This window comes from Equus caballus, chromosome 23 (assembly GCF_041296265.1).
Source record: "Equus caballus isolate H_3958 breed thoroughbred chromosome 23, TB-T2T, whole genome shotgun sequence".
Lineage (NCBI taxonomy): Eukaryota > Metazoa > Chordata > Mammalia > Perissodactyla > Equidae > Equus > Equus caballus.
In genome coordinates, this window is record NC_091706.1 from 62991244 (window position 1) to 63018836 (window position 27593).

Consider the following 27593-nt stretch of genomic DNA (forward strand, 5'->3'; position numbering starts at 1 on the left):
TTCTCAGCATTGTACACGTTTTATTTCATTGAATATTCGCAGAGACACAAATGGTAGGTAATGGGAGAACACCGAGGCCCAGAGAGGTTGAGTAACACCCAAGACAACACACCCCTTGCCCCCTGAGTCCCACAGACTACTCAGAATCAGCACATCCACAATATAACTTATCATCTTCCTCTCCAAACCAGTTCCTCTCCCAGACTCTGCTCTCAATGTGGACATCTCCAATGCTCAGGCCAGAGCTGGACCCTGGAAATGAGCCCTGACTCCTGGCACAGCCTCACCCGCTCCTTCCTCCAGTCCGAGCCCAGGTCCTGCAGTGTGACCTCCCTCGTGTTCAGCGAATCCTCACTCCTCTCCACACACACAGCACTGACCTGTTCGCGCCCCACTGCTCCTCCCGGCTTATTACCTCTCCCCACACTCCCTTGCAGGCCCCAATCTTTGCCTTTTCCAGCATCCTGCACCTGCCGCTCAGGTGGGCTTTCTAAATCTCAGCATGTCCCCACCTCCAGGGAAAGCCCATCTCCTCTGCCCTCTGTCCCCTCAAACTGTAAAGTGTGGCAACCAGCCCCAGAAAGGACACCCCACCATCCCCCCATTTGCTGCCTCCTCCTCTGGGAAGCCATCCCTGGCCTTGGCCCGAGGCTGGGCTGTGAGCCCTCTCTGAGCCCCACAGCCTCCATGCATCCCTCTTCTCTCCCTTGCTTAGCTCCCTCCTCATGGTGACCTGTCCCCGTTAGACTGTGCTCCTCGAAGGCAGAGACCCAGCCTCATCCAATGTGGCATCTCTAGTGCCCAGACAGGGCCTGCACCCAGGAGGTGCCAATGATTGTTGACAGGCTGAACGCACACGCAGTGACAGGAGCCATGGGTGATGCAGGATGTTTCCAGCCTGGCCCGGGGTTGGTGGATCCTGGCTGCCCCACCTCCACCAACCTCTGCGCCTGTCCCCCTGAACCCCGGGAAGCCCCTTTCTGTCTGCACCTTTGGGAAGGACTCCCCTCTCTGCAGCAGCCTCTCTAACTCTGAGATTCCTTAATGTGGGAGACTCTGGCACCAGGGAGAAGGAAGAAGAGTCCAGCCCCTCACTGCCTTCAGTCGACACTGGGCATTTGCAAGGGTGGGGGGTGATTTGGCCCCCAAGGGAGAGAAAATTGATTCTTGGGAGATGAAAAAATCTTACTCTTTTTTGTATAAAGCACAGATATATGTACAGTACGTAAATATATATACACTATATCAGTGGTATTAAAATATCATGTGATCAAGAAAAAAACATCTAAAAGGCTCCTGAGGGATCAGGAATGAAAAATAGGTTGAGAAACGCTGATCTACATGCTTGGGCCTTGCCCTGTCTGGTCCAGGGACTGGCCAGAACCGAGGGACAGTCCAGAGTCCTATTCTGTGACATTTCAAGGCATGCCCAGAGCTCAGCCCCCACCAGCGAGCTGCTGTCCTTTTCCCAGAACCTCCCTCCCTATCCTGTGCTCAAAAGTCCATGCTTCTGTGTCCAGCATCCTTTAATCTCATCTTGTTCCTACTGGGCTGTGGGTGGGCCCGTCCCCATCCTCCCCCAGGGGGCTCCCCAGCTCCCAGGGCTGGAAGGAGGTGGAGGCCTCTCTGCTCGGTGCTCCAGCCCCGGGGCCAGGGCACAGCCCTGGAGCTCCCAGAAGCATCCAGGAGAGAAGCCCAACCACAGGAGGCCCCCAGGAAGCGGGGGTGCCGCTGTGGGACAAGGCTTGCTTTATTGGGGTGGGGAGGGGTCACAAATCATCTTACTTAGAATTGCTCTAGGTTGACAGAGTCACCTAAGGGTGGGACAGGCCGGATTGAAGGTCTGCTGGTGGGGGACACAGAGACAGGGGTGAGGGAAGAGGAGTTGGGTGGGTAAGATGAGGTCTTGGGCAACACGGATATCCTGCGGTCTTCATACGCCCCGGGGTTCTCCAACATCTGGGCCTCCCATGGGTTGCTGGAGCCAATGAAGACCAAGTAGATGATGCCACCTAAGTAGGCACCCAGAGGCGGCGCCACCACTGGCACCCACCACCAGTCCTTGGCCCTGCAGGCAAGAGGCAGAGGCCTGCTGAGGGGGCAGATGCCAGGACGGTGCCTGCAGCCACCTCGGGCCAAGACAGGGAGTAGGCCTGAGAGTAGAGCGTGACCCCCCATCCTAGCCCAGGAGTGGTCAGCTTCAGCTTGATTCAGGGACAGGGACTGACGTGGGGCAGGACTGACGTTCAGTCCAGGGTCCGCATCAGTGCTGGTCAGGATCCACTCCTGCCTCTCAGGCCACCTGGGGGCACTGCAGGACTCTCTTGTGCTGGTCCTCACGTCATCCCTACCCCTCCACATGCCGGGAACCACAGAAGACCTGCAGGAACGGGCTGGGCAGGGCAGTACCTGAAGACCTGTATGCCCCAGCCAGCCAGGAAGGTGAAGAAGCGCGGAGGCAGGTCCCGGGATGGGTTGATGGCATATCCCGTGTTCATGCCCAGGGACACTCCAATGACGACAACAAGGATGCCGATCACCAGGGCCTGTGTCCCCTGCAGAGCTGGGTTGTTCCTCTTGTCCGTGATGGCAAAGAGACACAGCTGGAGCATCCCAGTCACTAACACCTGGGGAGCAGACGCCGTGGCAGCCACCCCGGGCCCCAAGCTAAGCCACAGGCCCTCAACAGTGCCCCCAGCCCAAACCCGCTGGCAGAGACGCGTCGCAGTACGGTCCCCATCCAGAGTTCTTGTCCTCTCTATCGTGAGGGGCTGCCAGATGGCCCCTTCCTGAGGGGGAAGGGCTTGAGGAGAGCCACCCACCTTGGACCGCTCACCTCGTCCAGGAAGCCCCTCCACAATGTCATGTGATCAGGAAGGTAGGTGGCAAAAATGTTAGCGGTGGCTGTGGGACCGGTCACTGTCAGATATCCACCCGAGTAGTCCATGATGGCTTCTGTGGAGAGAGATTGAGGAGGAACTTGCCCCCAGCTAAATCCCCCACTGGAGTCTCAGAAATAAGGTTGCAGGAGGGGGCGTGGGGGCTCCTCCAAGGCTTTTCCCTCCCAGACATTTTCACAGGGCGAGACCCTCAGGTCAGAGCGAGTCCTTCAGAGGAGGAGGCTGAGACCAGGATACTCACGGTAGAAGAGACAGTAGATGGTGGCAGCAGCCAGGAAGGAACCCATGAACTGACCCAGCACGTACACGGGGAACTTCTTCCAGGACATGCGGCCGAGCGCGCAGTTGGTGAAGGTCAAGGCGGCATTCATGTGGGCCCCTGCGGGGAGCGCGGGGCGGCAGCGGGGTGGGAGCAGGAAGAAACCCTGATCAACCATCTGGAGAGTGACGGCCACCGTCATCACGCCGCTGGCACTGATGGAGGGCCCTGCCCCATTTAATCCTCGCAAGGACCCCACACGGCAGGCATCCCCGTCTCCATCTCACCGTTCAGGAGAGTGGGGGACAGAGAGGCGGAACAGCCTGCCCAAGTTGACCCAGCTAGTAAAAGCGGTGCATCAAGGGGGCTCAGGAAGATTGGGGGCAGAGACGGCCCGAGGGCATGGGTCAGGGTGTCCCCCTCCAGGTGGCCAGCATGGCCGAGGTGCCGGCAGCCAGGGAGGGGAGGGCGGCAGCTGGAGGCAGGCGGGAGGAGCCTGCAGGGACCCCCTCACTCACCGGAGATGTTCCCTGCCACGTGCACGCCCATGGTGACTCCGAAACCAAAGCCCAAGTTGACACCGAGGAAGCTCCCGAATTTATCTCCTACAACCATGTGGGCCACGGAGCCAAGGCCAAACATCTACAAGGTGGGAAGTGGGGCGGGAGGGAGGGATCTGAGGCCTCCTGGCCCCCACCCTGGGCCTCCCGAGTGGCCCTCCCTCGGAGCCCCTCTGCTGCGGGCTCTTCCTCTGGAGACCTCCCTCCTCGGGACCTCTCCACCTGGCCCCACCGAGGCACCTCTGCCCCGGCCGCTGAGAGCTGGGGGTGCTGGAGGGGTGTCAGGGGCTCTTCTGGACCCCAAGCCCTCCTGAGGCTCAGGGGACGGGGCGCGGCTGGGGTGGACTGAGCCCCTTGGAGCATCTCACACTGCAGCCCAGCCTGAAGGAAGTTTCTGCAGGGGGTCTCCAAAGGTCACTCCTGGACTCTGCCAGGTTCCTCAACCCACACAGCAGCCCTGCAGCTGGTGGGGGTCTCTCTCTCTCTCTCTTGCCCTCAGCACCATTCCTATTGCCCTTTGGTGTCATTCCTAGACTTCTTGCTCTTGCTCACCCCTAACTGCTGCTCTCCTCAGGTGACACCCCCCACCGACTCCCTTCAAAGGGAGATGAGAGGCCTGAAACTGGGCCCTCACTCCATCTCCTTCCTGCAGCCTCACCACCCCCACCCCCATACCCACCTGCGTGACTGCAGCCTTCCCCTGCTGCTCTGGCTCCCACACCCAGCCACTCCGCTGCCTTCCTCTTGCCTGTATCTCCCACCCTCCCCTTGACTGGCTCCCACAGACTGGGTCTCTTCCTTCTTAAAAGGAAAGCTCCCTGCCTCAGCACAGCCGTCCTGTCCAGCTGTGGACTCCTAGACGCCCCCTCCCTGTGTCAGTCAGCCTCCGGGAAAGAACCCACTGGCTGGCCCTGATGTCTCTTCCCTCCCTCTCCCTCCTCAGTCAGGCTTCTGCTCCCACGTGTCACAGACACTGAAGCTCTCTCAAGGCCTCCGGCCTCCTGACTTCCCAAGGTCCCTTCGGACATTGTCGTACTGGTCTTTGCTCACTTTGACTCTCTTAACCACCCTGTGCTTCTGGAAGGTCCCTCCTCGTTGGTCTTCCTGGCACCTCTCGCTCCTGGTTTTCCTCTTTGCTCCGCAGCCTCTCCCTCTCTACAGTTTCTTCCCACATTCTTCTTCCTTCATCTGCCTCCTGAACAGATGACCCCAGGGATCCTCCCTGGCCCCTTTCACATCTCACCCCAGTCACTCTCCTGGGTCTTCTCACTGGGTCTACAGCTTCAGTTATGCCTGATGCACTAAAATTCCTAAAACCTCCACCTGGGAGCCCCATCCCTATTTCCAAATACCAGCCAGAAGTCTTGGTTTCCCATAAGCATCTCAGGCTCTGTGTTGAAAGCTCGCCGTCTCTTGGAAAATGTGATACTCATCCTCTGTTCCCCATCCCAGTTGGCCCAGCCGGAAACGTGGGTCTCACAGACGAGACCCTCCTCTCCCTTTCCCCCCACAGCCAATCAGCTGAGCTGCATTCTCCCCAGCTCTTACCCAGCCTCTTCCCTGCAGCCAGAAGGAAGCCGTGACCTTCCTAACACAAAAATCTAATCGTGTCTGCCCCTTGTTCAAATGTTCACTCTCTCCCCTCCGTTTCTAGGATAAAGTCCAAACTCAGTAGGCCACCATTTAAGACCCTTTATAATTTCACCCCTTCTGCCTCTCAGTTTCATATCTGCTCCGGTGTTCTCTGTGTTCAGCAATAGTATTACTACTAAATAATAACTGTTTACTGAGCACTTACTATGTGCTAAGTTCTATCTATCACCTCCTTCAACCCTGACACCACTGATGTATTAAGTACCATTATTCTCCCCACTTGACAGATGGGCAACCCAAGGCTTAGAGAAGTTGACTGGCTTGTCCGAAGTACACAGCTTACACAGAGTAAGCCAGGAGTTGAATCTAGGCAGTCATTATGCCAGACAGCCTCAAACCGAACAAGCACGCTGCTCCCTGCCTGTCTTGCTTTCTCGTGCCTCTGTTTTTGCATATGCTGTTCCCTCTGTCTGGAATACCTGATGCTAGATCCTTAAACATGATGCTCTACTTTAAGGCCACACTCAGATGGCAGCTCCTTTGAAATGTGTCTTGAACCTGTTGTCTCTGAGGGACCTCTAGATGTCTAGGCTGCTGGAAATCAGAGTCCAAGTCTGTGTCATCCAACAGGATGGCCACTAGCCACATGTGGCTAGTCCAAATTGAGATGTGCTGTAACTGTAAAGGACACTCCACATTCCAAGACTTAGGAGGAAAAGGAGACAGTGGAATCTCTTATTAATAACTTTATATTGATCACGTGTTGAACTGGTAATATTTTGGATATATGGGTTAAATACAATAATTATTAAAGTTAATGTCATTTTTTACCTTTTTAATGTGGCTCCTAGAAAATTTTAAATTACATATGTGGCTCAAATTGAATTTCCCTTGGATAGTTCTGTTCTAGAGCTTTTGAAAAAGAGAAGCTGGATACTGTGGACCTCAGGGCTGCAACTGGAGCCATCAAGGAGGATGAAGGCTCCTGGGAGAGGGCGCAGGGTGAGGGAGCAACCGAGGCGGAGCCTGGAGCCGCCCATCAGCCCTCACAGGTGGGCGTTAGAAACCCCAGCTGGGGGCAGCCCCATGGTGCAGCAGTTAAGTTTGCACGTTCCACTTCTTGGAGGCCCAGGGTTCGCTGGTTCGGTTCCCAGGTACGGACATGGCACCGCTTGGCAAAAGCCATGCTGTGGCAGGCATCCCACGTGTAAAGTAGAGGAAGATGGGCATGGATGTTAGCTCAGGGCCAGTCTTCCTCAGCAAAAAGAGGAGGATTGGCAGTAGATAGCTCAGGGCTAATCTTCCTCAAAAAAGGAAAAAGAAACCCCAGCTGGAGGAGGTGTCCAAACGAGAGAAGAGCAAAGAGAGAATGTGCCCTGCACTCCAGGGAGAAGCAGTTTCCCAAGGAGAGTGTGGTCCACATGGTCCCATGCCGCCTCTGGGTCAAGTGCATGAAGGCCTGGAAAACATCCCTTTGGATGTGACAATCCAGCAGCCACTAGTAGCATGGTGAGCACCGTATCATCAGGCCTTGGGGACCGGAGCCAGCTCCCAGAGCCTGAGAGGTGAGGAGGTGGTGAGGAAGAGTTGAAGGTACCAGTGTAGACAGACATCTCTTTGAGAAGCTGCCTGAGGAGGAAGGGAGAGTGCATGATGAACGCAAGGGCTCACAGGTGAAGGAGAGATGCTTGTCTTGTGTCATGCTGTTTTGAGTAGAGAGACCTCAGTATGTTCAGGGTGAGAGAGGGAGAGGCTGCAGAGAAAGGATGAGCAAAGGACCTGAGGCGTCTAGACGCTGGGACGGGTGCAGGAGGGGAGGGTCCTGCATGAAGGAGGGGCCCGCCCCAGCCAAGGGGGAGATAGGTAGATGCACAGGTAGGGGAGGCCTGGTGTGAGAGGGACAGGGGTGAGCAGCCAGACATAGGAAGCCCACCTGATGGTTTTCTCTGTCAAGCTGGAGATCAAGCCATTTGCTGATAAAAAGGACAGGCCTAGTACAAAGCAGCTTTAAGGAAGTCTGAGAAAAAGTGCAATAGCCTGGATAGGGGAGGGGAGAGGCCGTTGAGCAGGACCCGCTGGGTCCCTCATGAGCCCCCGGACAGGTGCAAGGGAGCCCAGAGGCGGGCCGGCTTAGGGCCAAGGGTAGGATGAGGCAGGAGAGGACAGAAACAGATGGGACTTGGGGGTGGGAGTGAGGCCAGGACAGGCTGACAGGCTTGGGAGGGTCAGGAGGTACAGGAACTGGGGCAGGCATGGAGGGTGGCCCAGCCCATCCCAGTCTCTCCAGCAGCCCCAAGGCCAGCCCCAGGCACGACACCCCCAGAGGTTGCAGAGTGGAACCGAGTGGAACAGTCCACTTCCCTCATGCTGGCTGCAATAAATGGGGCCCAAGGTCACACTAGCTTTTCTGGCAAAAGCTTCACCCCGATGACTCACTGAGCTGCCTGTGAGCTGAAAAGGCCCCGCTTCTTGGCACAGGCGGACAACTAAGAATAACAACACCACAATGTGCTGTAGGAGCTCCAACCTCACAAAGTGCTGTCGCAAGTGTTACTTCTGTTCAGTCCTCACAGCACATCCACACGGCACGCGTTTCTGCTCCCACCCTTCAGATGGGGAAACTGAGGCCCAGAGAGGGCTCTTGAACTACCCAAAACCTGAGAGTGAGGGGCTTCCCTCAGCTGGGGGAGAGCTAACAAGCCAGGGGGTTAGAAATCCTGCCGTAGTAAGCTAAGGGACAGCATGGAGAGATTAAGGGTGGAGACTGTAATGTTAGATTGGACTGGACTGGACCTAATCTTAACTTAAGATGTGACCTTGGCCTAATGACTTAGTCTCATGCAACCTCAGTGTTCCCATCTGTGAAATGGGGATCATAACAGAACCTCCGTGGCAGGGCTGTCGTGAGGATTGGGGGAGATGCTGCACATAAGGGGCTTAGCATCACAGTGCCTGGTATGCTGTCGGTGCTCAATAATTATCTCAATAAGAGCAAGAGACACACAGACATGGGCAGGCGTCGTTTTATGTGGGCGGTGCCTGCTTTCCCTGAGAGTTCTCAGAGGAGGCCCCCTCCTGCCTCCACGGTTCCAAGGTTTAACAGCCTTCATGGGGCTGGAATGTCTTGTCATAAATGAATTACTTTGCCCTGGATTAAGGCGGGACAGGATCGAACTTCTGGGCTCCCAGCTCAGCAGCTGAAGCAGGAGGGCGGGTAATGCAGGACAAGGGGAGGCAGAGAGGGGAGATCACTTGTCATAATGACACGAGGCAGCCAACACGTGTGTCCTACATGTGTGCTGGGCTCTTGGCCTTCTTCACGCAAGTCTGCCAGTTCGATGTTAGTGTCACCTTTACCCACGACGAAGCGAAAGTTCAGAACAGTTAAGATACTTGTGAAAGATCACACAGCTAGAAGACAGCAGAGCTGGAATTCGAACCCAGCTCCAAGGCCCCACGAAGGCCTGACTCTACGCACGCACTTCATAACTGTGAAGTCAGCCTCTGAGCCACCGAGAGACCCGCCCAAGGCCAGCTGGTGACTCAGTGGCAGCATCAGGAAGGAACCCAGGTGTCCGCAGTCCCCTGGGCTCCGTGGCCCCACCGTCTTCTACACCGTGGCTCAGTGCACACACACCCACACTCACACACACTCACACTCTCACACACACTGTCTTTCTCACCCCCACGTCCTCTGGCGTGCTCCTGACTGCCTTTGCGTCCCTGCCCAGAGGCTGCCCCTTCTTCTCAGGGACCTGGGCCCTCCAGGGGGTGCATGGCTACAGCTTAAGGGCGAAGGCAGGCTGGGCTCAGGGGCAGGACTGAAGCAGGTGGAGAGGGAGGGAGATTCCCAGAAACCACCCATCCTGCTTGCCGTCTGGTTTCTGTCCGATCAGCCACTAAAAGAGCCCTTGCTGAGGTCCCATGACCTCCGTGTTGCTGACCCGACAGACCCTTGTCAGTGCCCCCTTCTCTGGCCTGTCTGCAGCACCCACTGCTGACCACGCCCTCCTTCTGGAACCCCCCGCTTCTGAGCCGTGGTCTCCCTCCACCTTCTCCCTCACCTCTCCAGCCACTCCTTCTCAGGCCCCTTTGTGTGCTCCTCTTCATTCTTCAGGGCTCTGTCCTCAACTTTGTTTTTCCTCTCTTTTTATACACTCTCACTGCACAGTTTTTATAAGCCCCATCCATATTCTGATCAACTTCAACTCTTTACTTCCAACTACAACCACTCGCTTGAGCTCCAGACCTCTATATCCAACCCACCCCCCAAATTTCTCCCCTGGCGCCTCACCTCATCACATCCAGACTGACCTCACCTCTCGCCCTGTGCCAGGCCCCGGGCTCCAGAATGGCCTCCTCGGCACTTCCCCCACGTCTGTTGCTTGCAAAGTCTCCTTGATTCAATCTTCTACAACTCCCCCTAACAAGCACCTTCTTCTCCATCCCTGGGCCAGTCACCACCTTCTCTCTATCCTAGGTCATGGCAACAGCCTCTTAACTGCTCCCACTCCCTCCAGCCCTGCCCATTCTGCTTAGGCTCCACACTGCACCCAGAATTTCCTTCTCAAATCCGAATCTGACCACATCTTTCCCCTGCTTGAAAACCATCAATGTCCCCATTGCCCTTGGGATTAACTCTCAAAGCCCAATGCTCAACCTTCTCTCCAATCTCTCTACTGTTCGTCTCCCTTCTCCCCACTTCCAGCCATGCCGCCTGACACCCCCCTGCCCATGGTTTTGTTCTGCCCCCATGTATTATGAGCCCTTTCTCTCCCAAAAAGACTTGTGAGAAAGACGGCGCTGTCTCCTTACTTTCCCATGCTTCTCCCTCGGACTCCCAGCTCAGAGCCCGGGAGTGCACAATGTAACCCAGGGGGTCATGGTGGGGAGGAGGTCATGGATTGCCTTTAATGAGCCCCACCTTCGTGGGGTTCAGGCCCCTTCTTCAGAGCCCACCCACTCTGTGCCACCCACCCACTCACCATCATGACATATGTGCTCAGGAACTCGGCCAGGAACTCTCGCACCATCTCCTTCTCCAGGATGGCGTGTATCCTTGTTGTCATGGGTGTCGAGATCGTCTTGGACTTGCGGGTGGACCTGGAGCAGCAGCCCAAGGCCGTGGGCAGAAATGACACTCAAGTGCACTTGCTGCCCATCGGCCCTTCCACTCATGGCGGAGTTAATGGATAACCCAGTGGCTTCTCCACACACACCTCCTCTTGCCCAGGGCAGCTGGGGCAGCTGGGATCAGAGACACAGGGACGTGGAGAGAGACTGGGGGTAGACAGCTAGGCCATACCCCTTCCTCCTCCTGGGGGGGACTGGACCAGTGGGAAAGGGGCACCAACAAGGCCATATTGCAGAGGGGGCAGTTGGGGAGCCAATAAGTACCATCCATGGTGCTAATGAGCATCAGAGGAGAAGCAGAGGGAGAGGGCAGGCAGGAAAGAGGATCTCAGTTCTCTGCCTGTCTGTCTGCAGGGACCAGAGCTCTGGGGACACAGACAAGGCATTAGGCAGGACCTGGCCACAGTGAGGGACTCTGCAGACAGCACAGGGTGTGGCAAAGTCTGCTCCCAGCTCTATAAACAGCACTGAGGCCTGAAACATGCACAGGGTTCTGCCAAAGATGAAGCGGGCTACAGAGCACACCAGGCTCTGCAACCAGGTCAACACAGACGATGTTTGTGAGTGCTTGAATGAATGAATGAATGAGTGAATGAATGGGAGAGAGGGAAGGAGGGGCTAGATCTTACTCCCTGGTATATTCTCAGCACCTAGCGCTGTGCCATGCACATAGTAGGTGTGCATATATATTGTCAAATGGACGAAGACAGGAGTATCCACCTGCCTCCCTCTCCACGAGACCCCCAGAACTTCCTACAGTGCCCGGCAGGCGGCAGATGCGCGATGATTGTGTATTTAACAAATGTATTATTGGGTGAACGGACAGATAGAAAACTGAGTTCCGGGCTCCATCGTCTGTGGGGGTGTCTGGGGCTTTAGTTTGGGAAGGAGATGGGTGGAGTCTGGACGCCAGAGAGGAGGAGGAGGGGTACGGTACCTCTAAGCGGGGCCTCAGTGCTTGGTCAGGCTAGTGACCCTCACTCTCCTCCCCTGCCCAATGCCCGAAGCCGACACCAGCCCTTCAACCACCTCACCTGCCAGGAATTGCAACATGACACCCCCAGGCTTCCTAAATTCCCCTGGCCTCCAGCAGCCAAGAGCAGGCACAGTGGGGAGGAATGGAAACCAGGCATGGGTAAAACACCTCCCATCTTTCTGGCTGAGACCCCATGTTCATACCTCACCCACCCCAGTCCTCGCTCTGTCCTAACCCCGGGAAACAAACCAGAACTGAGTACATGGAGAAGGGTGTAGAGTTGCCTGGGCCATCCACTGGCTCCCGTCCAACTCCAGCTCCCAGGCGGCATCATGTAGGGGTCCCTTGCCCATATGACTGGCCTCCTCAGCCAGGAAGAAGAGCCTGTGAGCAGCCTGAGGCAGGCAGGGACCCAAGAACAGTCGCAGGAAGGTGCCACAGAAGCCGAGGAGAGGCGGACAGAGCAGGAAGACAAGGACACCAAGAAAGTCTGGAACTCTGGCCCCTGCCTCCTCACCACAAGCAGGCAGGACACAGTGAGCAACAAAGAACCACCAACCAGCCACCGAACCGAAGATTTATTGAACGCCTGCCGTGCTACGACCTTCAGGCACAGGGGTGAGTAACATTGGTGTGACCCCTGCTCTTCAGAAGAAAAACAATTAATTAAGCAACTACTATAAAGTGTGAGGAGGGTGCCACAGGTGAAGAGTAGGCACTAGGGGGTTTCAGGGAGGAAGCAAATGACCTAGAGGAGGGGGTAGTAGGCACTCCGAAAGAAAGGGAAATTTAGTTCGAGAATAAAAGGCTGGCTGGATGAAGGAGCATCGGGGAGGCAGGGAAAAATCTGGGCATCGTAATGGCATGGGCAAAGGCTGGCAACTAAGACAGTGTGTGCCGTGCAGAGGAATTCTTCAAGGGTGGACTAGCCAGATGGAGTGGGAGTGGCATGAGGTGGACAGAGAGGGGCACAGTGTCACATGGCAGAAAGCTGCGTGGCGCTCGTTAGGGAGTCTGAACTCAACCCTGATGGCCATGGGGCCACATGGAGAAGTGAAGCAGGGGCACTGTCTCCTCCATGGGGGCTAGGATGAGGAAACAGGACAGAAGTAGGTGAGCAATCCAGAAGCTTCTACCACAGACAGGCTTGGGGGGGGGGGGTGGCGGGTGGCAGCCTGAGCCAGGAAGTGCCATGGAGATGGCTAGAAACAGTCAGACTGACAGATGTGGTGTTTGATTAGAGAGGAGAATGGAGAGGGAGGGTCAGTCGTGGCCCCAGGTTCTGGCCAGAACAGCAGAATGACACGTGAGGCCCAGGAGAGAAGCTGCAGCCGGAGGCAGGCGCGTGAGGAGTCACCGTCTGGTGTGTCGAGTTTGAGAAGCCACCAGACGCCTAGGTGGAGGTGACCAGTAAGGAGACAGCTGGTCGTGTGGGCTCCTTTAGAGATCACATGTGGAGGTCACCGAATCATAGGGGTCACTTGATCCATGGGCACAGATGAGATAGCTCAAGGAGAGGATATAGAATGAGAAAAGAGCATCCAAGAAAACTGGCCTACAAACCAAGGAACCAACAGCCAACCAGCTAATTACCTAAGTAATGTCTGCTAACCAAGGAACTAAATAGCTAACAACTCACCAACCTATCCTTTGGCCAGCTGATCAATCTAGCAACTTAACCAACTAACTCACTCTCCTGTTAACCAGCTCACTTAATTATCCAATCAACCAACCAACTGTAAACTATCCAACTAACCTCAAGCCAACCGTTTAACCTGCTCACTGACATTTATCCATTCAACAAACATTCGTTGAGCATCTACTTAGGAGTCAGGCACCAGGGACACAAGTGAAAACCCAGCCGCCACCCTTGGCTGGCTCCATCTAGTGGGGACATGGATAAGGACAACAGCATCAGAGGCAAGAAGCCCCAGGGTGGGAGGTGAGGCCTGAAGAGACTTCAGAAGAACGGGCACGTGGTGGCCCAAAGTGGCCGTGGGGGGTCGGGTGGTGGTAGAAAGGACAGTGGGATGGGCACATCCTAGATGTTTTAGGAGATTGGTGACTGGATGTGAGGCACGGGGGAGACAGAGGCGTCAAGGCCAAGGTCTTGACTTCTGGCTTGAGCGACGGACAAGAAGGGGAGCCTTGACGGAGCTGAGACCACGGAGGAGCAGCGGGCCGGGGCAGTGGACGTGGCTGCTTTCAGCTGGGACTGAGTTCCCTGTGGGACACCAGTGGGTCTCTGGAAACAGGGTCTAGGGCCCAGGAGAGAGTGCTGGTCTGGAGACGGTGATGCCATCGGCACTGAGGGAGCCGCTCCTTCTCTCTCTAAGAGCGCACAGACGGACAAATGCCCCCGCTCACGTGGAGCTGATGGGCAGCAACGAAACATAATCAGCGGGCATGTTTGTGTGTTACAAGGTAATATGTCCTATGAGGACAGATGGAGCAAGAAGAGGGGCTGGGCTATGCTTTTAAATGGGGCGGTCAGACATGAAGGAGGTGAAGGAGTGGGCCTCGTGGATAACTGCGGGAAGAGCATTTCGGGCAGAGGGAGCAGTGGTCGAAGGACTGAGCATGTTTGAAGGAAAAGAAAGGCAGTCAGGGTGACGAGTCGGGACAGCAGGGTTGGGGGGAGGGGAGGTGAGAGGGGCAATGGGGCCTTGGCCATTGCAAGGATGCTGGCTTTTATTTCACCCCAAAGAGACCTGAGCGGGTGAGAGGGGGTGAGTTCTGTTCAGTTGAGCACTGCCTACGTGGGAGCAGTTGGAACCCACTCACCAACCCCTTGACCCTCATCCAGGTCTTTCGGAGCCTCCCCTCGTGCCAGGGCCCAGCCCATCCTTGGCTCAGGGGCAGGTGGGAGAGCCCTTCTCCTGGGGCTCCTGGGCTAGTGGGGGTGGGAAGGAGGGGGTCTGCAGGAGTCAGCTGCCATGAGGGAGAGGCTGAGAGTGGGGCAGGGAGGGTGCTGGGCTGCTGGGCGGGGGCAGGAGGCTGGGGTGCAGGATGGTTGGGGTGCTTACCGCCTCCTCCTGTCTGCTTCACTCATATTTTGTCTTCGAGATTTTTAGATGCTGTGGAGCCAGAGAGAGGTCACTAGGGCTGAGGGACACAGAACTTGGCCCCACATTCTCATCAGACAGGGACAGCTCCTGCCAGCTCCAACCCCTCCATCCAGCCAAGCTGGCCGGGAGGGAGGAGGGGTGGATATGCTTCAGCCAATGGAGAGAGGCCCTGGGGCCCCACCCCCTGTACCCGTGCTGGCCTCAGGACCCCTAACCCCTGCACCAGGCCCTTCAGGGGTCCTCCTTCCCTTCCCAAGTCTGCAATCCAATCAACCTCAGTGGTTTCACCCTCACATATGCAAGTATTACTGCCTTTAGTCTAACCTCAAGCCCTCTTTTTTTTTTTTTTTAAAGATTTTATTTTTTTCCTTTTTCTCTCCCAAAGCCCCCCAGTACATAGTTGTATATTTTTAGTTGTGGGTCCTTCTAGTTGTGGCATGTGGGACGCCACCTCAGCGTGGTTTGACGAGCAGTGCCGTGTCCGCGCCCAGGATTCAAACCAACGAAACACTGGGCCGCCTGCAGCAGAGCGCGCGAACTTAACCACTCGGCCACGGGGCCGGCCCGGCCCCCAACCTCAAGCCCTCTTGTTGCTGACTTAAACCATGACTTTCCAGAGCCTCTTCCTTGCATGCGCATCCACGCACACACACACGCACACACACTCAGAGGATGAGGTCCTAAAAATTCATTTAGTCCACACCTCAGAACAAAGTCTACCCTCTCACCTTCCCTCAAAATTCCCCCTTATATTCCCACTCTCCTCACAAATGACAGTATGAAGCTAACCCTTGAGTTTCCCAGTCCTGTAAGTCCCCCTTGTTCTCTGGCCTGAGTCCCTCTAGCTGCAGCATAATTCACATCCCCAGCCCTGACTGTGGGAACCCTCCAGCCCCAGCCCCTCAGGGGGGGACTCCAGCAAGCCAGCCATCAGTTCATCTCTGCTCTGCATCCCTCTGCCTTGGTCCAGTGTCTCTGGTCTCTACTCTCTCCTCATCCCACCGCCACGCTCTGCTGACAGCCCAACCCAACGCATCCTCCCAGTTTCTGCTCCAGTGCTGGTCCTCCCAACATCAATCTACAGATAAGGAAACTGAAGCCCAGAGAGAGTGTGACATGCCCACAACTTGGGACTAAACCAGAACAGACATCCTGGCCTTCAACTCCCAGCTGGGGCTCCTTCCCTAGACAGTCCCATGGTCACCTCCTCCCCCCATACAGTCCCCAGGGAGTGGCACTCCCAGGCCTGGGCCGCAGGGGAGGTCCCCTGTCCCGGCCCTGCCTGGAGCTGACTCACTCTGCTAAAGTGCCTTCTGGTTCCCAGCGTCTGCCTCGGGGGCCTCTCAGTTACTGCCGATCTTGGTCCTGTTCCTCCATGACTGTCCCAGGCTCCAACTACACTCCCAGCTGGGGCTCCACTGCCCCTGTGTCCTTGGTCTAGAGCCCTCCTCTCAGCCTCCTCGGGGCAGTCCACGCGCTACTCTGCTCTGCTCCTCTGCAGAGAGGTCAGTGGGGCAGGGGTTTGGCCTGGACTATTTGAGCCAAGACCAGACACATGGCCCAAAATAGCATCCCTGCTCCGGCCAGCGGCGCCACGGAGACCGGGTTCTGAGGCAGCTCTTGTGAGGTCAGTGCTGGAGCTCCGGGCGGGCGCCCTGGGCCTCATGGTCCCAGAGGAAGGGCCTCTCCTCCAAGCCAGGTGTCCAGCCCAGAACCAGAGGAAGCCCTCCCAGGGCCCCAGACCCAAGGGAGTGGGTAGAACTGCCCAGAATGGGGACTGGAGGTGACAAAGTTCTGGAGAGCAACAGCCAGGTGGAGGGGTCAAGGAGCAGGCCCTGAGTCAGTCCTCAGGGAGCCCCCATGCTGAAGGAGGAAGCGGAGACTCAGGCCCTGGGCGCAGGGCCCCCCAGTCTGAGAGGGGAGGTGGAGAGCCAAGCTTGGCCCTCTGTGGGTCCCTAGTCTGGAGGGGGTGCCAGAGAAGAAGCCTGGACCTTGTCCTCTGGGAACCTCATCTGAGCTGAGGAAGGGGACACCAAGGCCCTGCCCTCAGGAAAACGTTCTTCCTTGGGAATGAACGGCAAGCGAGGCCTCTGTGAAGGAGCCAAAGCTGGACCAGAGGGGGGACTCTGGCCCAGGGCTTCGGGAGCTCAGTGACCGAGCTGAGGTCAGGGGCAAGTGGGGGCACCAGCTGCCCTCTGAGAGGACTTCTGGAGTCAGGGCATGGCTGGGCCACCAAAGATGGGGCAGTTTGGGATTTGAGCAGGCGACCTCGCGCTGAGACACAAGGGAGTGAGGGGTTGCTGGTCTGCAGACTAAGGAGGCCTACCAGGTGGAGTGGTGGAAGGTGGCCTCGAGTCCAGGGAGCAGGGGCGGCTCCTCGTTGTGGGGAGGCAGGATCAGCTTTGATTGCCCAAAGCCAGCTCTGGTAACAGAACTGTCCTCTAGAGGGTGCCAACAGACCAGGCCAGGTCTGGATCCTGAGTTGCCCAAGTGCCCACCCCCATTGTCCTGAGGTCACTCAGCAGGAGAGGCAGGGGCAGCTGCAGCAGAGGGTTTCCCCATCAGAAGCCTTCCATAAGGAAGGAACTCTCCCACGGCAGCCCCCCGGGCTGCGGCTCTGCCCCTCTCTCCTCTCCGCAGACTGGAAGGGCTCAGGAAGCTGCGCCCTTCCCTCAGAAAGGGGGAGGTACACCTCTGGACATGGGGGACCCTGCCATTATTCCCTTCCTGGGTGAGCTGTTGGGGTCAGGGGGAGGTAAGTGTCGAGAGTGGAGTGAGGTCTTGTATGAGGTCAGAGCGCGGGCAGAGTTGGGTTGGGCTGGGATCAGCCTCGTGAGGGAGGGAACTGGGATCCGTGTTGGGGTCAGGGACCAAGCCCTGAGCTCATTGACTGCGCTGGGTGCTGGGGAACCAGAGGTGGAGAAGACACAGTGCCCTCTGTCTCGTGGAAGAGACAGCTGAAAGGCAGGTGACTTAGGAAATATGCAGTAAGGTGGAGGGAATACAGGCAGCAGCTAAGCCAGCCTGGAGGGAGAAAAGAATCATCCAGCAGAGATAAGATGGGAGCTGAGTCCTCCAAGGTGAGTGGGAGAGGGTGGGGTGGTGGTGGTGATTTGAAGCCATTTGATCCCAATGGGATGGTGAGAAAATCTAAGTTATTCTGGGATCTGTGGGTGGCTTGTAGAGAGCTGGAGAAGCAGGCAGGGGCAGACCATGAGGGCCTTTGTCTGCCAAGACGAGGAGTCAGACTTTCTCCCGAGGGCCTCAGGAGCCCTCAAAGCGTTCTAAGCAAAGAGAAGAGTAAAGTAGGCAATCTGGGGTCCCGGAGGCCCCAGAGCGTCCTGCAGGCAGGGGCATAATGGGGCCTGGGCTCGGGAGAGGGGTCCAGCTGGAGAAGAAGATACTAGCACCTGGGCATCCACCATGGGCATCGACGGGATTGCCAGGAGGCACGAGGGAGTGGGGCAAGGGGTAGGGGCAGGATTCTGGGGCACAAGAGGGTGACTGAGAAGGAGCAGGTGGAGAGGAGATGGAAACCAGACACTAGGCTGCAGGGGCCCATCGGGAGCTCGGAGGGGCTGTGGCCGCAGAGTTGGGTGCGGAGGAGGGGCCAGCCTTGAAGAGCTGGGAGGGAGGGTGGCCACAGCACTGAAGCAGTGGAGGCCGAGGAGGCAGACAGTTCCGCTGTGGAGAGAAGAGAGGCAGCTAGCAGGGTCGCAAGGTTGCGTGTTTGGGTCAGAGTTGGGTCTAGACAGAGCCTGGGGGCCTCTCCAGGGCCAATGGGGATGGGGGCGCAGAGAGGGGACACCTGGGGTCCTGTCTTCACTGCGTGGGCTCTGAGTAGAGCTACTAGATAAAATGCAAGACTCTCAGTTAAATTTGAATTTCAGAGAAACAATATTCACAATATTTTAGACATACTTATACTAAAAAATTATCCATCGTTCTCCGAAGCTCAAATTTAACCGGGTGTTCCAGCTCTGAGCTGCAGCCAAGACCCCCTCAGATGCTCTGCACACTGACCTGGGTTGAGTGCTAGCTCAGTATCAAATTCACTGCACGACCTTGACTCAGTCTTGCCCCTGGGCCTCTGTTTCCTCGTCCTCATCCGCGAGACGACCTTGGACGATATGAGGTCTCCCACTCAGCTGCTTTTGGCATCCAGACAGGGCCCGGGAGATGCCTTGTGAAGGCAGCAGCAGACCCTTAAGTCAAAAACGAATTTGGTTGAAATGATAAGTCAGTTGAAAAGGAATTGGTAATATGAGTGTGCTACAGAGCAATTTTTGCAAACGTTGATGTATCTTTAGGCATTTAGACCCTCTTTCAGAAATTGTTCAGTTTTCTTATTCTAATTTTGCCTGCAATATGCCATTTTTGCTAGAGAAAGATGGGAAATAACCCAGCGCTCGTCAGCCTCTGTTTCTCACTTGCAGCACTAAAAATCTTACCTGCGAACTGGTGAGTGGGGACATTAACATGCAACCTAACCGAATATATAAATATCATGAACACATAGCCAAACAAGGCAGGCAGATGTAATTGTCTATCATTGCAGTGGACATTTTTTTTTAATAGAAAAAAAATTAAAAACCTCAGATCCTGGGGCCGACCCAGTGGCATAGCAGTTAAGTTTGCATGTTCCACTTCGGTGGCCTGGGGTTCACCGGTTCGGATCCCGGTGGACATGGCACCGCTTGGCAAGCCATGCTGTGGTAGGCGTCCCACATATAAAGTGGAGGAAGATGGGCACGGATGTCAGCTCAGGGCCAGTCTTCCTCAGCAAAAAGAGAAGGATTGGTGGCAGATGTTGTTAGCTCAGGGCTAATCTTCCTCAAAAATAAATAAATAAATAAATAAATCTCAGATCCTTTTCTTTTATTCTTTCATTACCTAAAATACAAGCAAACCTTAAAAGACCCATTTTCCCTCCTTGACAACTACCGCTAACATTTGGAAGGGTTCTTTCTAATCTTATTTCTTTGTGTATAGTCATATACATCTCCTCCCGACTTTCTCAACAATAAGTGGAATGAAACTTATTTAAAGTTTTATAAAGTACTTTTTTCACCCAAACATTTGTTGAGAACATCTTTCTATGCCAATAGGTTCACCTCTACATCCTGTATGCGGCTGTACAGCCCCAGACTGTCTCCGATTTTAAACAGACTCTTCTCCATTACGAACAGCATGGAACAGACACAATTGGCTGAAACCCGCTCAGGAGTAAAAATACAAATAGAAGTTTTTAAAGATCAGGATGAAGAAAGAAAAATGCCCTAAGATGTTACAGCTTCTCTCAATTTTCCCCCAGATGCCCCCCAAAGTGTTAATGTGTAAATAACTAATCATTTCAGCTAATTATTTATTTCAACCAACCAATTTATGTCAACTGTTTGATTAACTTATCACATAAACTGCTTTCAATCAAATTGTTTCACACTTGGGGTCTTTCAGACCGTTTTGAGTCCTGGAATCCTTTGTATAACTCAGGAGTCCGTGGGGTCAATCTGTAAGAAAGGAGCACAAGGGAGGAGTGGCTGTGGCGAAGGGGCAGAGACGGGGGTGGAGCAGGGCAGTCCCTGGAGGAACCCCGGCCTCTCTGAAATGGCCTGAAACCATGAAGATTCTCAGACTGCTCAAGAAAGAAAAGACCCTCAAGCGTCACGCAGGTGATGTCCCCTTCCCAACTCATTTTGCAGGTAGGGAAGCTGAGATTCAGAGCAAGGCAGCAACTTGCTCAAGATCACCCAGCACATCCAGGTCAGGTCTCCATCCTGGGCCCCAGGAGACCAGAGTCCCCCAGCTAAGAGAACTGGGGGCTGGGCGGCCAGGCTGGGGAGGGGTGGGGTCACAGGCAGGCTCCAGGATGGTCTTTAACCGGTCACTCTCCAATGACCAGACCCCCTGCCCCCAGCCCAGCCTCTCACCTTCCTCAGAGTCCTCTGTGGGCCCCCAGGCAGAGTGGACAGAGACTGGGGCAGACACAGTCAGGAGGCACAACACTTGCCCAAAGGCAAACATCGTGTCAGTCAAGGAACCAGAATTCAAGCCCAGGCCTGCTCGATTCTACAGCCCACATCAGGCTGCCTAATTTGGCACGAGAAACCAGGCATACAGCTCAGACCTGTCACTTTCTAGTTTGAGCGGGAGCTATCAGAGAAGGCTTCTTGGAGGAGGGGCAGTCCCATTGACAGAAGCTGAGAGATGACACTGAGGGAATTTGCACTTGTGAGAAGCACTTATGTCTTTGTATATGAATACGTGTATGTGGGAATGGGCAGGTGTGTGTGTGCACGTGCGTCTCTGTGTCCGGCCCTGCTTGTGAAAACCTCTCTGTGGGTGCTCATACATACACACTGACACACACACACATGAGTCATGTGCACATGAGCATGCGCCCATTCCTCTGGGTTAATATTTTCCTGCCTGCGTCAGCACGGTCCCAGTCAGCCGGCAGCTCACTGCAGGAACGTGCCCTATCTGATCCGGTCAGGGACTGTGGGCCCAGAACGGGGGCTGGGGGTGGGCAGGGAGCCCGTCTCAGCTCCCCAGGGCAGGCTACTCTCTCTCCACTCGCCTGCTCAAGCTGAGCAAGGAGGCAGGCCCAGAGGCCCCAGCTCCTGACACACCTCCCGCTTCCCTCATCTTTGCCCAAATCCTGAGGCCTCTCCACCCACAGATGTTCCACTGAGGACAAACAGGGAGTAGAGACTCTGAGGAAGGGCTCCCAGGGTGTCCCCCTTCAGCAGGAAAGCAGCTTTGAAAGGACCGGGCTAGCCTGTAGGAAGGAGGCATTTGATTCCCAGCTTTCCAGGAACACAGCGATCGTACTAGGGGCCCGTGCAGAGTGCTGTGTAGGCCGGGACCGCGGCCCAGGCACCCGCGGGCATGGAGCCTCAGCCGGGAAGGCTTGGTGCAACACAGAGACCCCCAGCAGGTTGGGGTCTTCCTGGTTCCCGGGCCTCTCCCAGTGTTGACGGAGGGTCCTCCCATGCCCGCACCAGTCGCTGGGGTGCAGGCTGGGCCAGACTGGGCTGGGCGGGCAGAGACAGTCTCTTTGGCTCTGAGCACAGCCCAAGGCCTAGGGTGAGTCAAACCCAGGTGTCCTGGCTCCTAGCCCAGCTTGAGGATACACGAGTGCATCTCTGTATGGGAGAGACAAGGATGGAGCATGGAGGGAGGATGACGGCCCCAGTGGGTTGTTCCCCACGGGCACAGACTTTGCGACTTCTCGCCTCCCTCGTGCTCCATCCCTGGGCAGCCTCCTCCCCACCCTATGGCCACATACTGATTTTTATAGCCCTTTGTGGGCCCCTTCCTCCATTAAAAAAAAATTAAATAAAAATCATATTTTACGACTGTGTTGGTATAAAGACGAATACATTTAATGTTGCATATTAAAAAAATTTCTTCAACTTACAAGTTCATTTTTTTCTTATTTTAAAACAAAACATTTTTTGTGGGCCCTTAAGGGCTCTGTGCCTGCCGTGTCCAATGGAGAAGTCAGCCCTGCATGTCCCATGTCCTCTCCCACCACACAAATGCCCCAGTCCCACGCCAGCCCACACCTCACCCACTGCTCCAGAGCAGATGACCCACCGTCCTTCTCTTGTTCTGTCTCTTATACATGTAATGGACACGTCTACACCTGCCCCAACCCAGCCTCGTCTACACTTCCCCCAAATCTGTCCACTTTCCGGGGGCTCACCTCGAGGAACGCCCCGCACTGCCACATCTCTGGAGCGCCCCTCTTTGGCAGCCCCCTGAGGTCCTCTTCATACCCCCATCCCTGCTGCTCCGGCCCCACTTCTGCCCTTTCTCCAGACCCCAAATCTGTCCCATCTCTAGGAGTTTTATCTCGGGTCTCCTAGTCGGCAACCTGTCTCATTCATTCTCCACTGCAACATTCCTAACCCCTAAGTTGTGGGGTCTGCCCCCTGCTTGAAGTCCCCTGAACCTCCCTTGCTGACGCACAGGAAAGGTGCAGGCCTTGCCGCCTGGCAGTCCCCAGCACGCTGAGCTGCCCCCGAGCCTTCCCTCCCACCTCAGGCTGAGCGTGCCAGTTCCTCCTAGCTTCCATGGCACCTGTCGGTAGCTCTTCCGACCCTTGAGACAAGGTTTCTTGTCTGCCTGCTCACCAAGGTTATCCAAACAAGCCCCTCATCCTACCACTCGGGATCCCCAGAACATGGGCACTGGACTGACATCGGTTGAGAGAACATGCGAACAAATCACTGATCGGAGGAGGTGGTTGACATTGTGATCGATGGAATCACAGGGAGGGAATGAGGACATGTGGGTGAATGAATTTAGAAGAGTCAGTGAGGGTTGCGGGAGAGACCCAAGACAGACTACAGCTTGCTCAGCTCTGGGTGATGGTCTGGGTGCCTCCATTGCCTGTCCCAGGAGGGCATCAGAGCTGATCTCACCATCTGTGCCCCTTGCCGGCTCGGCTGGCTGAGGATGGGTCCAGACGCTGCTGACTGGGGGCACGAGCTCAGTTCTCATCTTCCTGCCCCACTGTAACAGGGCCATGGTCCCTCCTCCACCCATGACTCTCAGCCCTCCTGTTGATGTCCCTCATCCCCAAGACTGGGCATCTTAGGCCAGGTTTGCCAGGACAGAGGGCAGGAAGACTTGACTGGCCACAGAGAGAGTGAATGGAGTTGGAAGTGGTGCCGCCTGTGCCAGGGTAGTCTAACCCAGAGGGCCTCGCCTTCGTCTTAGGGACAACACATTATGCTTCAGTCCCAAACAAAGCTTCCCACCAGCTACGTGGATGCCAGAGGAGCTGGGACAGTGCGAGTGGAGTGGGCAGAGATGAGTTCCCAGCGGTCAGATGAGCTCAGGAGATGCCCAACCCCAATACCTGGAGACAGGCTACATATCCCTTTAGAGAGTTTTAAAATGAAACTTTCAAGCATGTACAAAAGCAGAATATGAACCCTCATATAATCATCACCCAACAAAATCATCAAACTTTTGGCACTTTAGTTTCATTGGTGTTTTTTAATTTTTTATGAGGTATTTTAAAACAAACTCCAGCCATTATGTCATTTTGCCGCTCCTGCATTCTTCGGTATTCAGCTCGAAAATATATGAACATTTTCTTACATAATCAACACCATGACTAACAAAATGAACAGTTCCACGAAACTGTCAAGTGCCCACAATTGCATCCAAATGTCTTAATTTGTTGGTTGGTTTGAGTCAGGATCCAAACGAGGTCACACGATACATTGGGTTAAATGCTGTCTTACACAGGGGCACGTCCTCCTTCTGCCTCTTGTTCATGTCACTGACTTGAGTAAATGTGGTTCTATAGGGCATCCATGTTCTGGACTTGGGTTTGCTTCCCTGTGGTGTCATTTAAGTTGCCGTCCATCCCCTTTATTTCTTAGAATATATAGGAAGTCAGTTCTAATGTTGTGATTTTACTCAGGTTCTGTTTGCTCGAGAGGGGGAACCTCTGTGGACGGTGCTGTGAGCTTCCGGTTCATCCCGTCCGGAGGCCCATAATGTCTGGTGGCCCCACACTTAGTGACGCTGACCAGTGGGTTCAGAGGGTGGCATCCTCATCCCTCCCTTGTCAAGTTCCCCATCTGCCATCCACTTTCTGGTTTCATCCTCTGATCGCTACCTAAATCAATTTCAAAATCCTTCCACACTAAAGCATTTTAAAGGAGAAGCTCTGAGCAGCAGTTTCTTTTTTTTTTTTTTTGAAGAGTAACCCTGAGCTAACTATTGCCAATCCTCCTCTTTTTGCTGAGGAAGACTGGCCCTGAGCTAACATCCATGCCCATCTTCCTCTACTTTATATGTGGGACGCCTACCGCAGCATGGCTTTTGCCAAGCGGTGCCATGTCCGCACCCAGGATCCGAACCAGTGAACCCTGGGCCTCCGAGAAGCGGAACGTGCGAACTTACCCGCACCTCACCGGGCCGGCCCTGAGCAGCAGTTTCTTAACCCACAGGAAAGCAAGGTCTAATAATGGCGGCGTCTCAGGTTCTGAGTTAATCAGAGCAATGAGGGGAGTCAGGATCAGCGAGGCTGCATGAGAAGGATGAAACAGGAGGTGGTGGCAGAAAGGAGCAGCGGAAAACCTGGGGACCTCCTGGCAGGCTGAGTGTGGGGCTGGTTTGGGGTTTGGCTATTCAGGGAGTGCTCCCCCATCCAGGAGGTGAGCTGTGGTTCATAGCTCCGGCCTTACAGCCAGGCAGACCCGAGCTTGAATCCCATTCAGCTTCTTAACTGGTGCTGGGTGACTTCGAGCAAGCTATTTAATTGGGTGCCTTTGTCTGGACCATGGAGATCCTAAGCCTTACCTCTCAGGGTTGTTGGGAGGATAGATGGAATTGGTGCGGCGGGTGGCACATGCCCGGTGGAGAGTAAACACTGTGTGGTGGAGAGGATGCCTGTTTGAGGAAAGGGACCCTGCACCCCACCTCTCTGCCCTGACTGCCTCTTGCCTGATGCCAGAGCCAAACTACAAGGGCTGGGGATGGAGTTTATTGTGCTCATCCCACAGATAGCAAGACTTAAGCCCGAGGTCTTCCACCCAGATTTCAAGCTGCTCCAGCAGGGACATCTGGTCTCCCAGCTTTTCCCACTGCAGCCAGGCCACACAGTTCTCTAGACTTGACTCCCTGGTCACCCTCTCTGGTCTGGGGACCAGACTGCCCTCGGCACCCTGCAATGGCCAGCTCAATCAACGAGCTGCAGGCTCCCCAAGTGGGTGGGGGATCCAGGTGTGGCAGGGCCTTGGGCAGGCAGCCTCCTGGGGATCCCCTGGCCTGCGTGACATATTGTGCACAGCAGGTGCATCATAAATGTATCTTGAGAGAACCGAGCTCCCCCTGCCGTAAGTGGGAGAGAAACAGGTTGTCAGAGAGGGCGACCATCCCCGCAGGTGGGATGGGAAGCTTTTGGGACATTCGCGGTAATTCGTGGCTGCAAGACCCTGCGCCCTGGAGCAAGCAGCCAGGGCGGGGCAGGGAGCCAGAGCTCCTCTCTCCTGCTCCTGTTCCAGCCTGTTTACTCCCGCCCGCCTGCCCCCACCCACAACCCTGGCCCCAGGTTAGCCTCTCACTCGCTTCCCTCAGCTGCTGGGGCAATTTAACCTGCAGCTTCGGGGGGCGGGTCCGAGCGCCGCCCCCCCCCCCCCCCAAGCGCACCCTTCACAGCATCAGGAGATGGGCACCAGCGCTCCCTGCCGGCAGTCTAGCCTGACTCCTTTAACCTGAGTCCGCTGGAGGCACCAACCGAGTCCAGGACTCCCCTCAGGCAACTGGCAGGGCCAGCCTTAGCCCCAGGGTCCTGCTCTGAGCGAGGCACCTGGCTCCATCCAGCCCAGCCCACATGCCTGCATTGTGGCTTCCAGGGTTTCTTTTCCAGGTCACCTGTGCTCCTTGCTTTCGTGATTTGTTGACTTTAGCGTTGTCTTTTTGCTCTGGCTAAGCCTACAGCCCCAGGAGGAAAACTCTGAACCTGGAAAGTGTGGGCCTGAAAGACAGCGCGCACCCCTGGGGGCAGGGGCGATGAGAGAGAGGGAGAGCTGTGACGGGGCCCAAGCTGGGCTGGGGTCCCTGCTGTTTGCCCCCGCGGGCGGGCACGGGGGCAGGGTTGGTGGACAGAGCTTCCCGGCTTCCTGCAGGCAGGTCTCGGCCTGTACCGCTCATTTGTTTTGAAGTTCAGCCCCAGAACTCTAACCGCCTCCCTTCCGAGGAGGGTTGAACAGCCCTTGTAGGGCAGAGTGCACATTCTCGGGAGATTGTTCTCTGCTTTCCAGCCCCCAAGTCCCTCAACTGAGCTGCAGGGAGAGCACCACCAGGCCCTATGTGAAGCGCCCAGGATCAAGCCTGCCTGACTTTGCAGACACCTCCATGAGAATATGTCTCCCCACAGTCTTGGGAGGCGGCCCGGCAGGGATTATTGACCCTTCACAGTTTACAGTGGGGAGGTTGAGCCCCAGAGAGGGGAAAAGGATCTCTCCAAAGTCACTAAGAGACAGCTTGGAGGAGAACCCAGGCTTCCTGGCTCCTAGCCCAGGCTCTTTGCCCCACTTCAAGCATCTTTCAGACCATGGAGCATGATAGGAAGGTGGCACCAGGCCCTGGACACTGGGGCAGGGGCCAGCACACCCAGACATGGACATACACTCGCGCCACATGCCAGTGCTCACAGCACCACACAAACGAGGGGCATGCACAACCTGGGGCTGACGTGTTCTCCTCATATCCCGGCAGCCCAGACACTGCTCAGACCCTCATGTCCTTCCCGGCTGCAGAGGGGGGAGAGGAAGCTCTGGCTCAGTGCCCACCTGCCACTCGCTGCTCCTGGCCCACCTGTGTGGCTTGGGGGCTGTGCATGCCCTCTCAGGGTTAGGATGCTAGAGCCACCCTGGCCTGCAGCCAGGGACTTAAGGGATAAGCTCAGGGAAGCCACTGCCGTCACCGTGAGCTTAGAGTGCCCGGCTCCACCAGCTGGGCCAGCCGAGCCCTCCTTGGGTAGGATGAGCTGTCATCAGGGAGCCCTCCTCACCTGCCACCCACCCAGGCCTCCTCATCTGATGGCTCACCAGGATCTAAAGCCGCATCCCGCTGTCAGGGAGACACCTCCACCCATGCATGTGTGCTCTGGGAAGAGCTGTGTATTTACCCTCTCCACCGCCACCTCATAGTGCATACGCCCTCCACACCTCCGGCCCATATCTTTGCACAGCCCACATGGGCTGTGTGCCCAGGGACCTCCCGGCCTGTATGCATGGTTGGACATGGGCACACATCTCAGACTCAGGCATGTAACACAGCATGTACCCCATACAGATGAACACACAGGTCCTCCCACCCCCTACCCTTCTGGGACCAGGGCCATACGAGGGTGAGGGGTGAGTCACCTGCCAACCCATGGGACTTGCTGAGCCAGCAGGATGGGAAGCCCCAAGCTGACAGCCATGGCCTTAGGGGACCAACACCCCGCGTGGGGCGCGCCCTGCCACCAGCCTCCAGCACCCCCAACCCTTATTACTTCCTGCACACACCCTCAGGCAGAACACGTGCCAGAAAAGTACCTCTACTCCTTTCATATCTACATGTGAGATA

The 27593-nt window shown here is 55.8% G+C and overlaps 1 protein-coding gene and 1 long non-coding RNA gene across 14 annotated transcripts; one reads left to right on the plus strand and one right to left on the minus strand.

Annotated features, from left to right (window-relative positions):
- On the minus strand, positions 1-16860 carry AQP7 (aquaporin 7). 13 transcript variants are annotated; one of them, XM_001498177.5, is made up of 8 exons: positions 15787-16860; positions 14448-14498; positions 10298-10415; positions 3678-3801; positions 3142-3279; positions 2837-2955; positions 2410-2627; positions 1-2068 (listed from the first exon to the last, which is right to left on the minus strand). In XM_001498177.5, exons 2-8 carry the CDS (start codon positions 14471-14473, stop codon positions 1786-1788), a joined length of 1026 nt encoding a protein of 341 aa, XP_001498227.1. In that variant the 5' UTR covers positions 14474-14498; positions 15787-16860; the 3' UTR covers positions 1-1785. The 13 variants fall into 13 exon arrangements, with proteins under 13 accessions (XP_001498227.1, XP_014590994.1, XP_070104855.1 ...); XM_014735508.3 differs by having other exon boundaries at positions 2410-2576; positions 15787-16099; XM_070248754.1 differs by having other exon boundaries at positions 1-1978; positions 15787-16092.
- Positions 16086-19921, plus strand: LOC111770206 (uncharacterized). Its single transcript, XR_002803320.2, has 2 exons — positions 16086-17569; positions 19598-19921. It is a non-coding gene; the product is annotated as an uncharacterized lncRNA (long non-coding RNA).
- The last annotated feature ends 7672 nt before the right edge of the window (positions 19922-27593 follow it).

What these genes read in the sequence shown, in the direction of transcription:
- AQP7 (XM_001498177.5), bottom strand. Translation starts at nt 14,473, where the DNA reads ATGAGTGAAGCAGACAGGAGGAGGCG. An exon ending in GAAGCAGACAGGAGGAGGCG is followed by an intron (nt 10,416 to 14,447) that starts GTAAGCACCCCA and finishes CTGCTGCTCCAG; the next exon opens with GTCCACCCGCAAGTCCAAGA. An exon ending in GGAGGGGCTTCCTGGACGAG is followed by an intron (nt 2,628 to 2,836) that starts GTGAGCGGTCCA and finishes TCTGCTCCCCAG; the next exon opens with GTGTTAGTGACTGGGATGCT.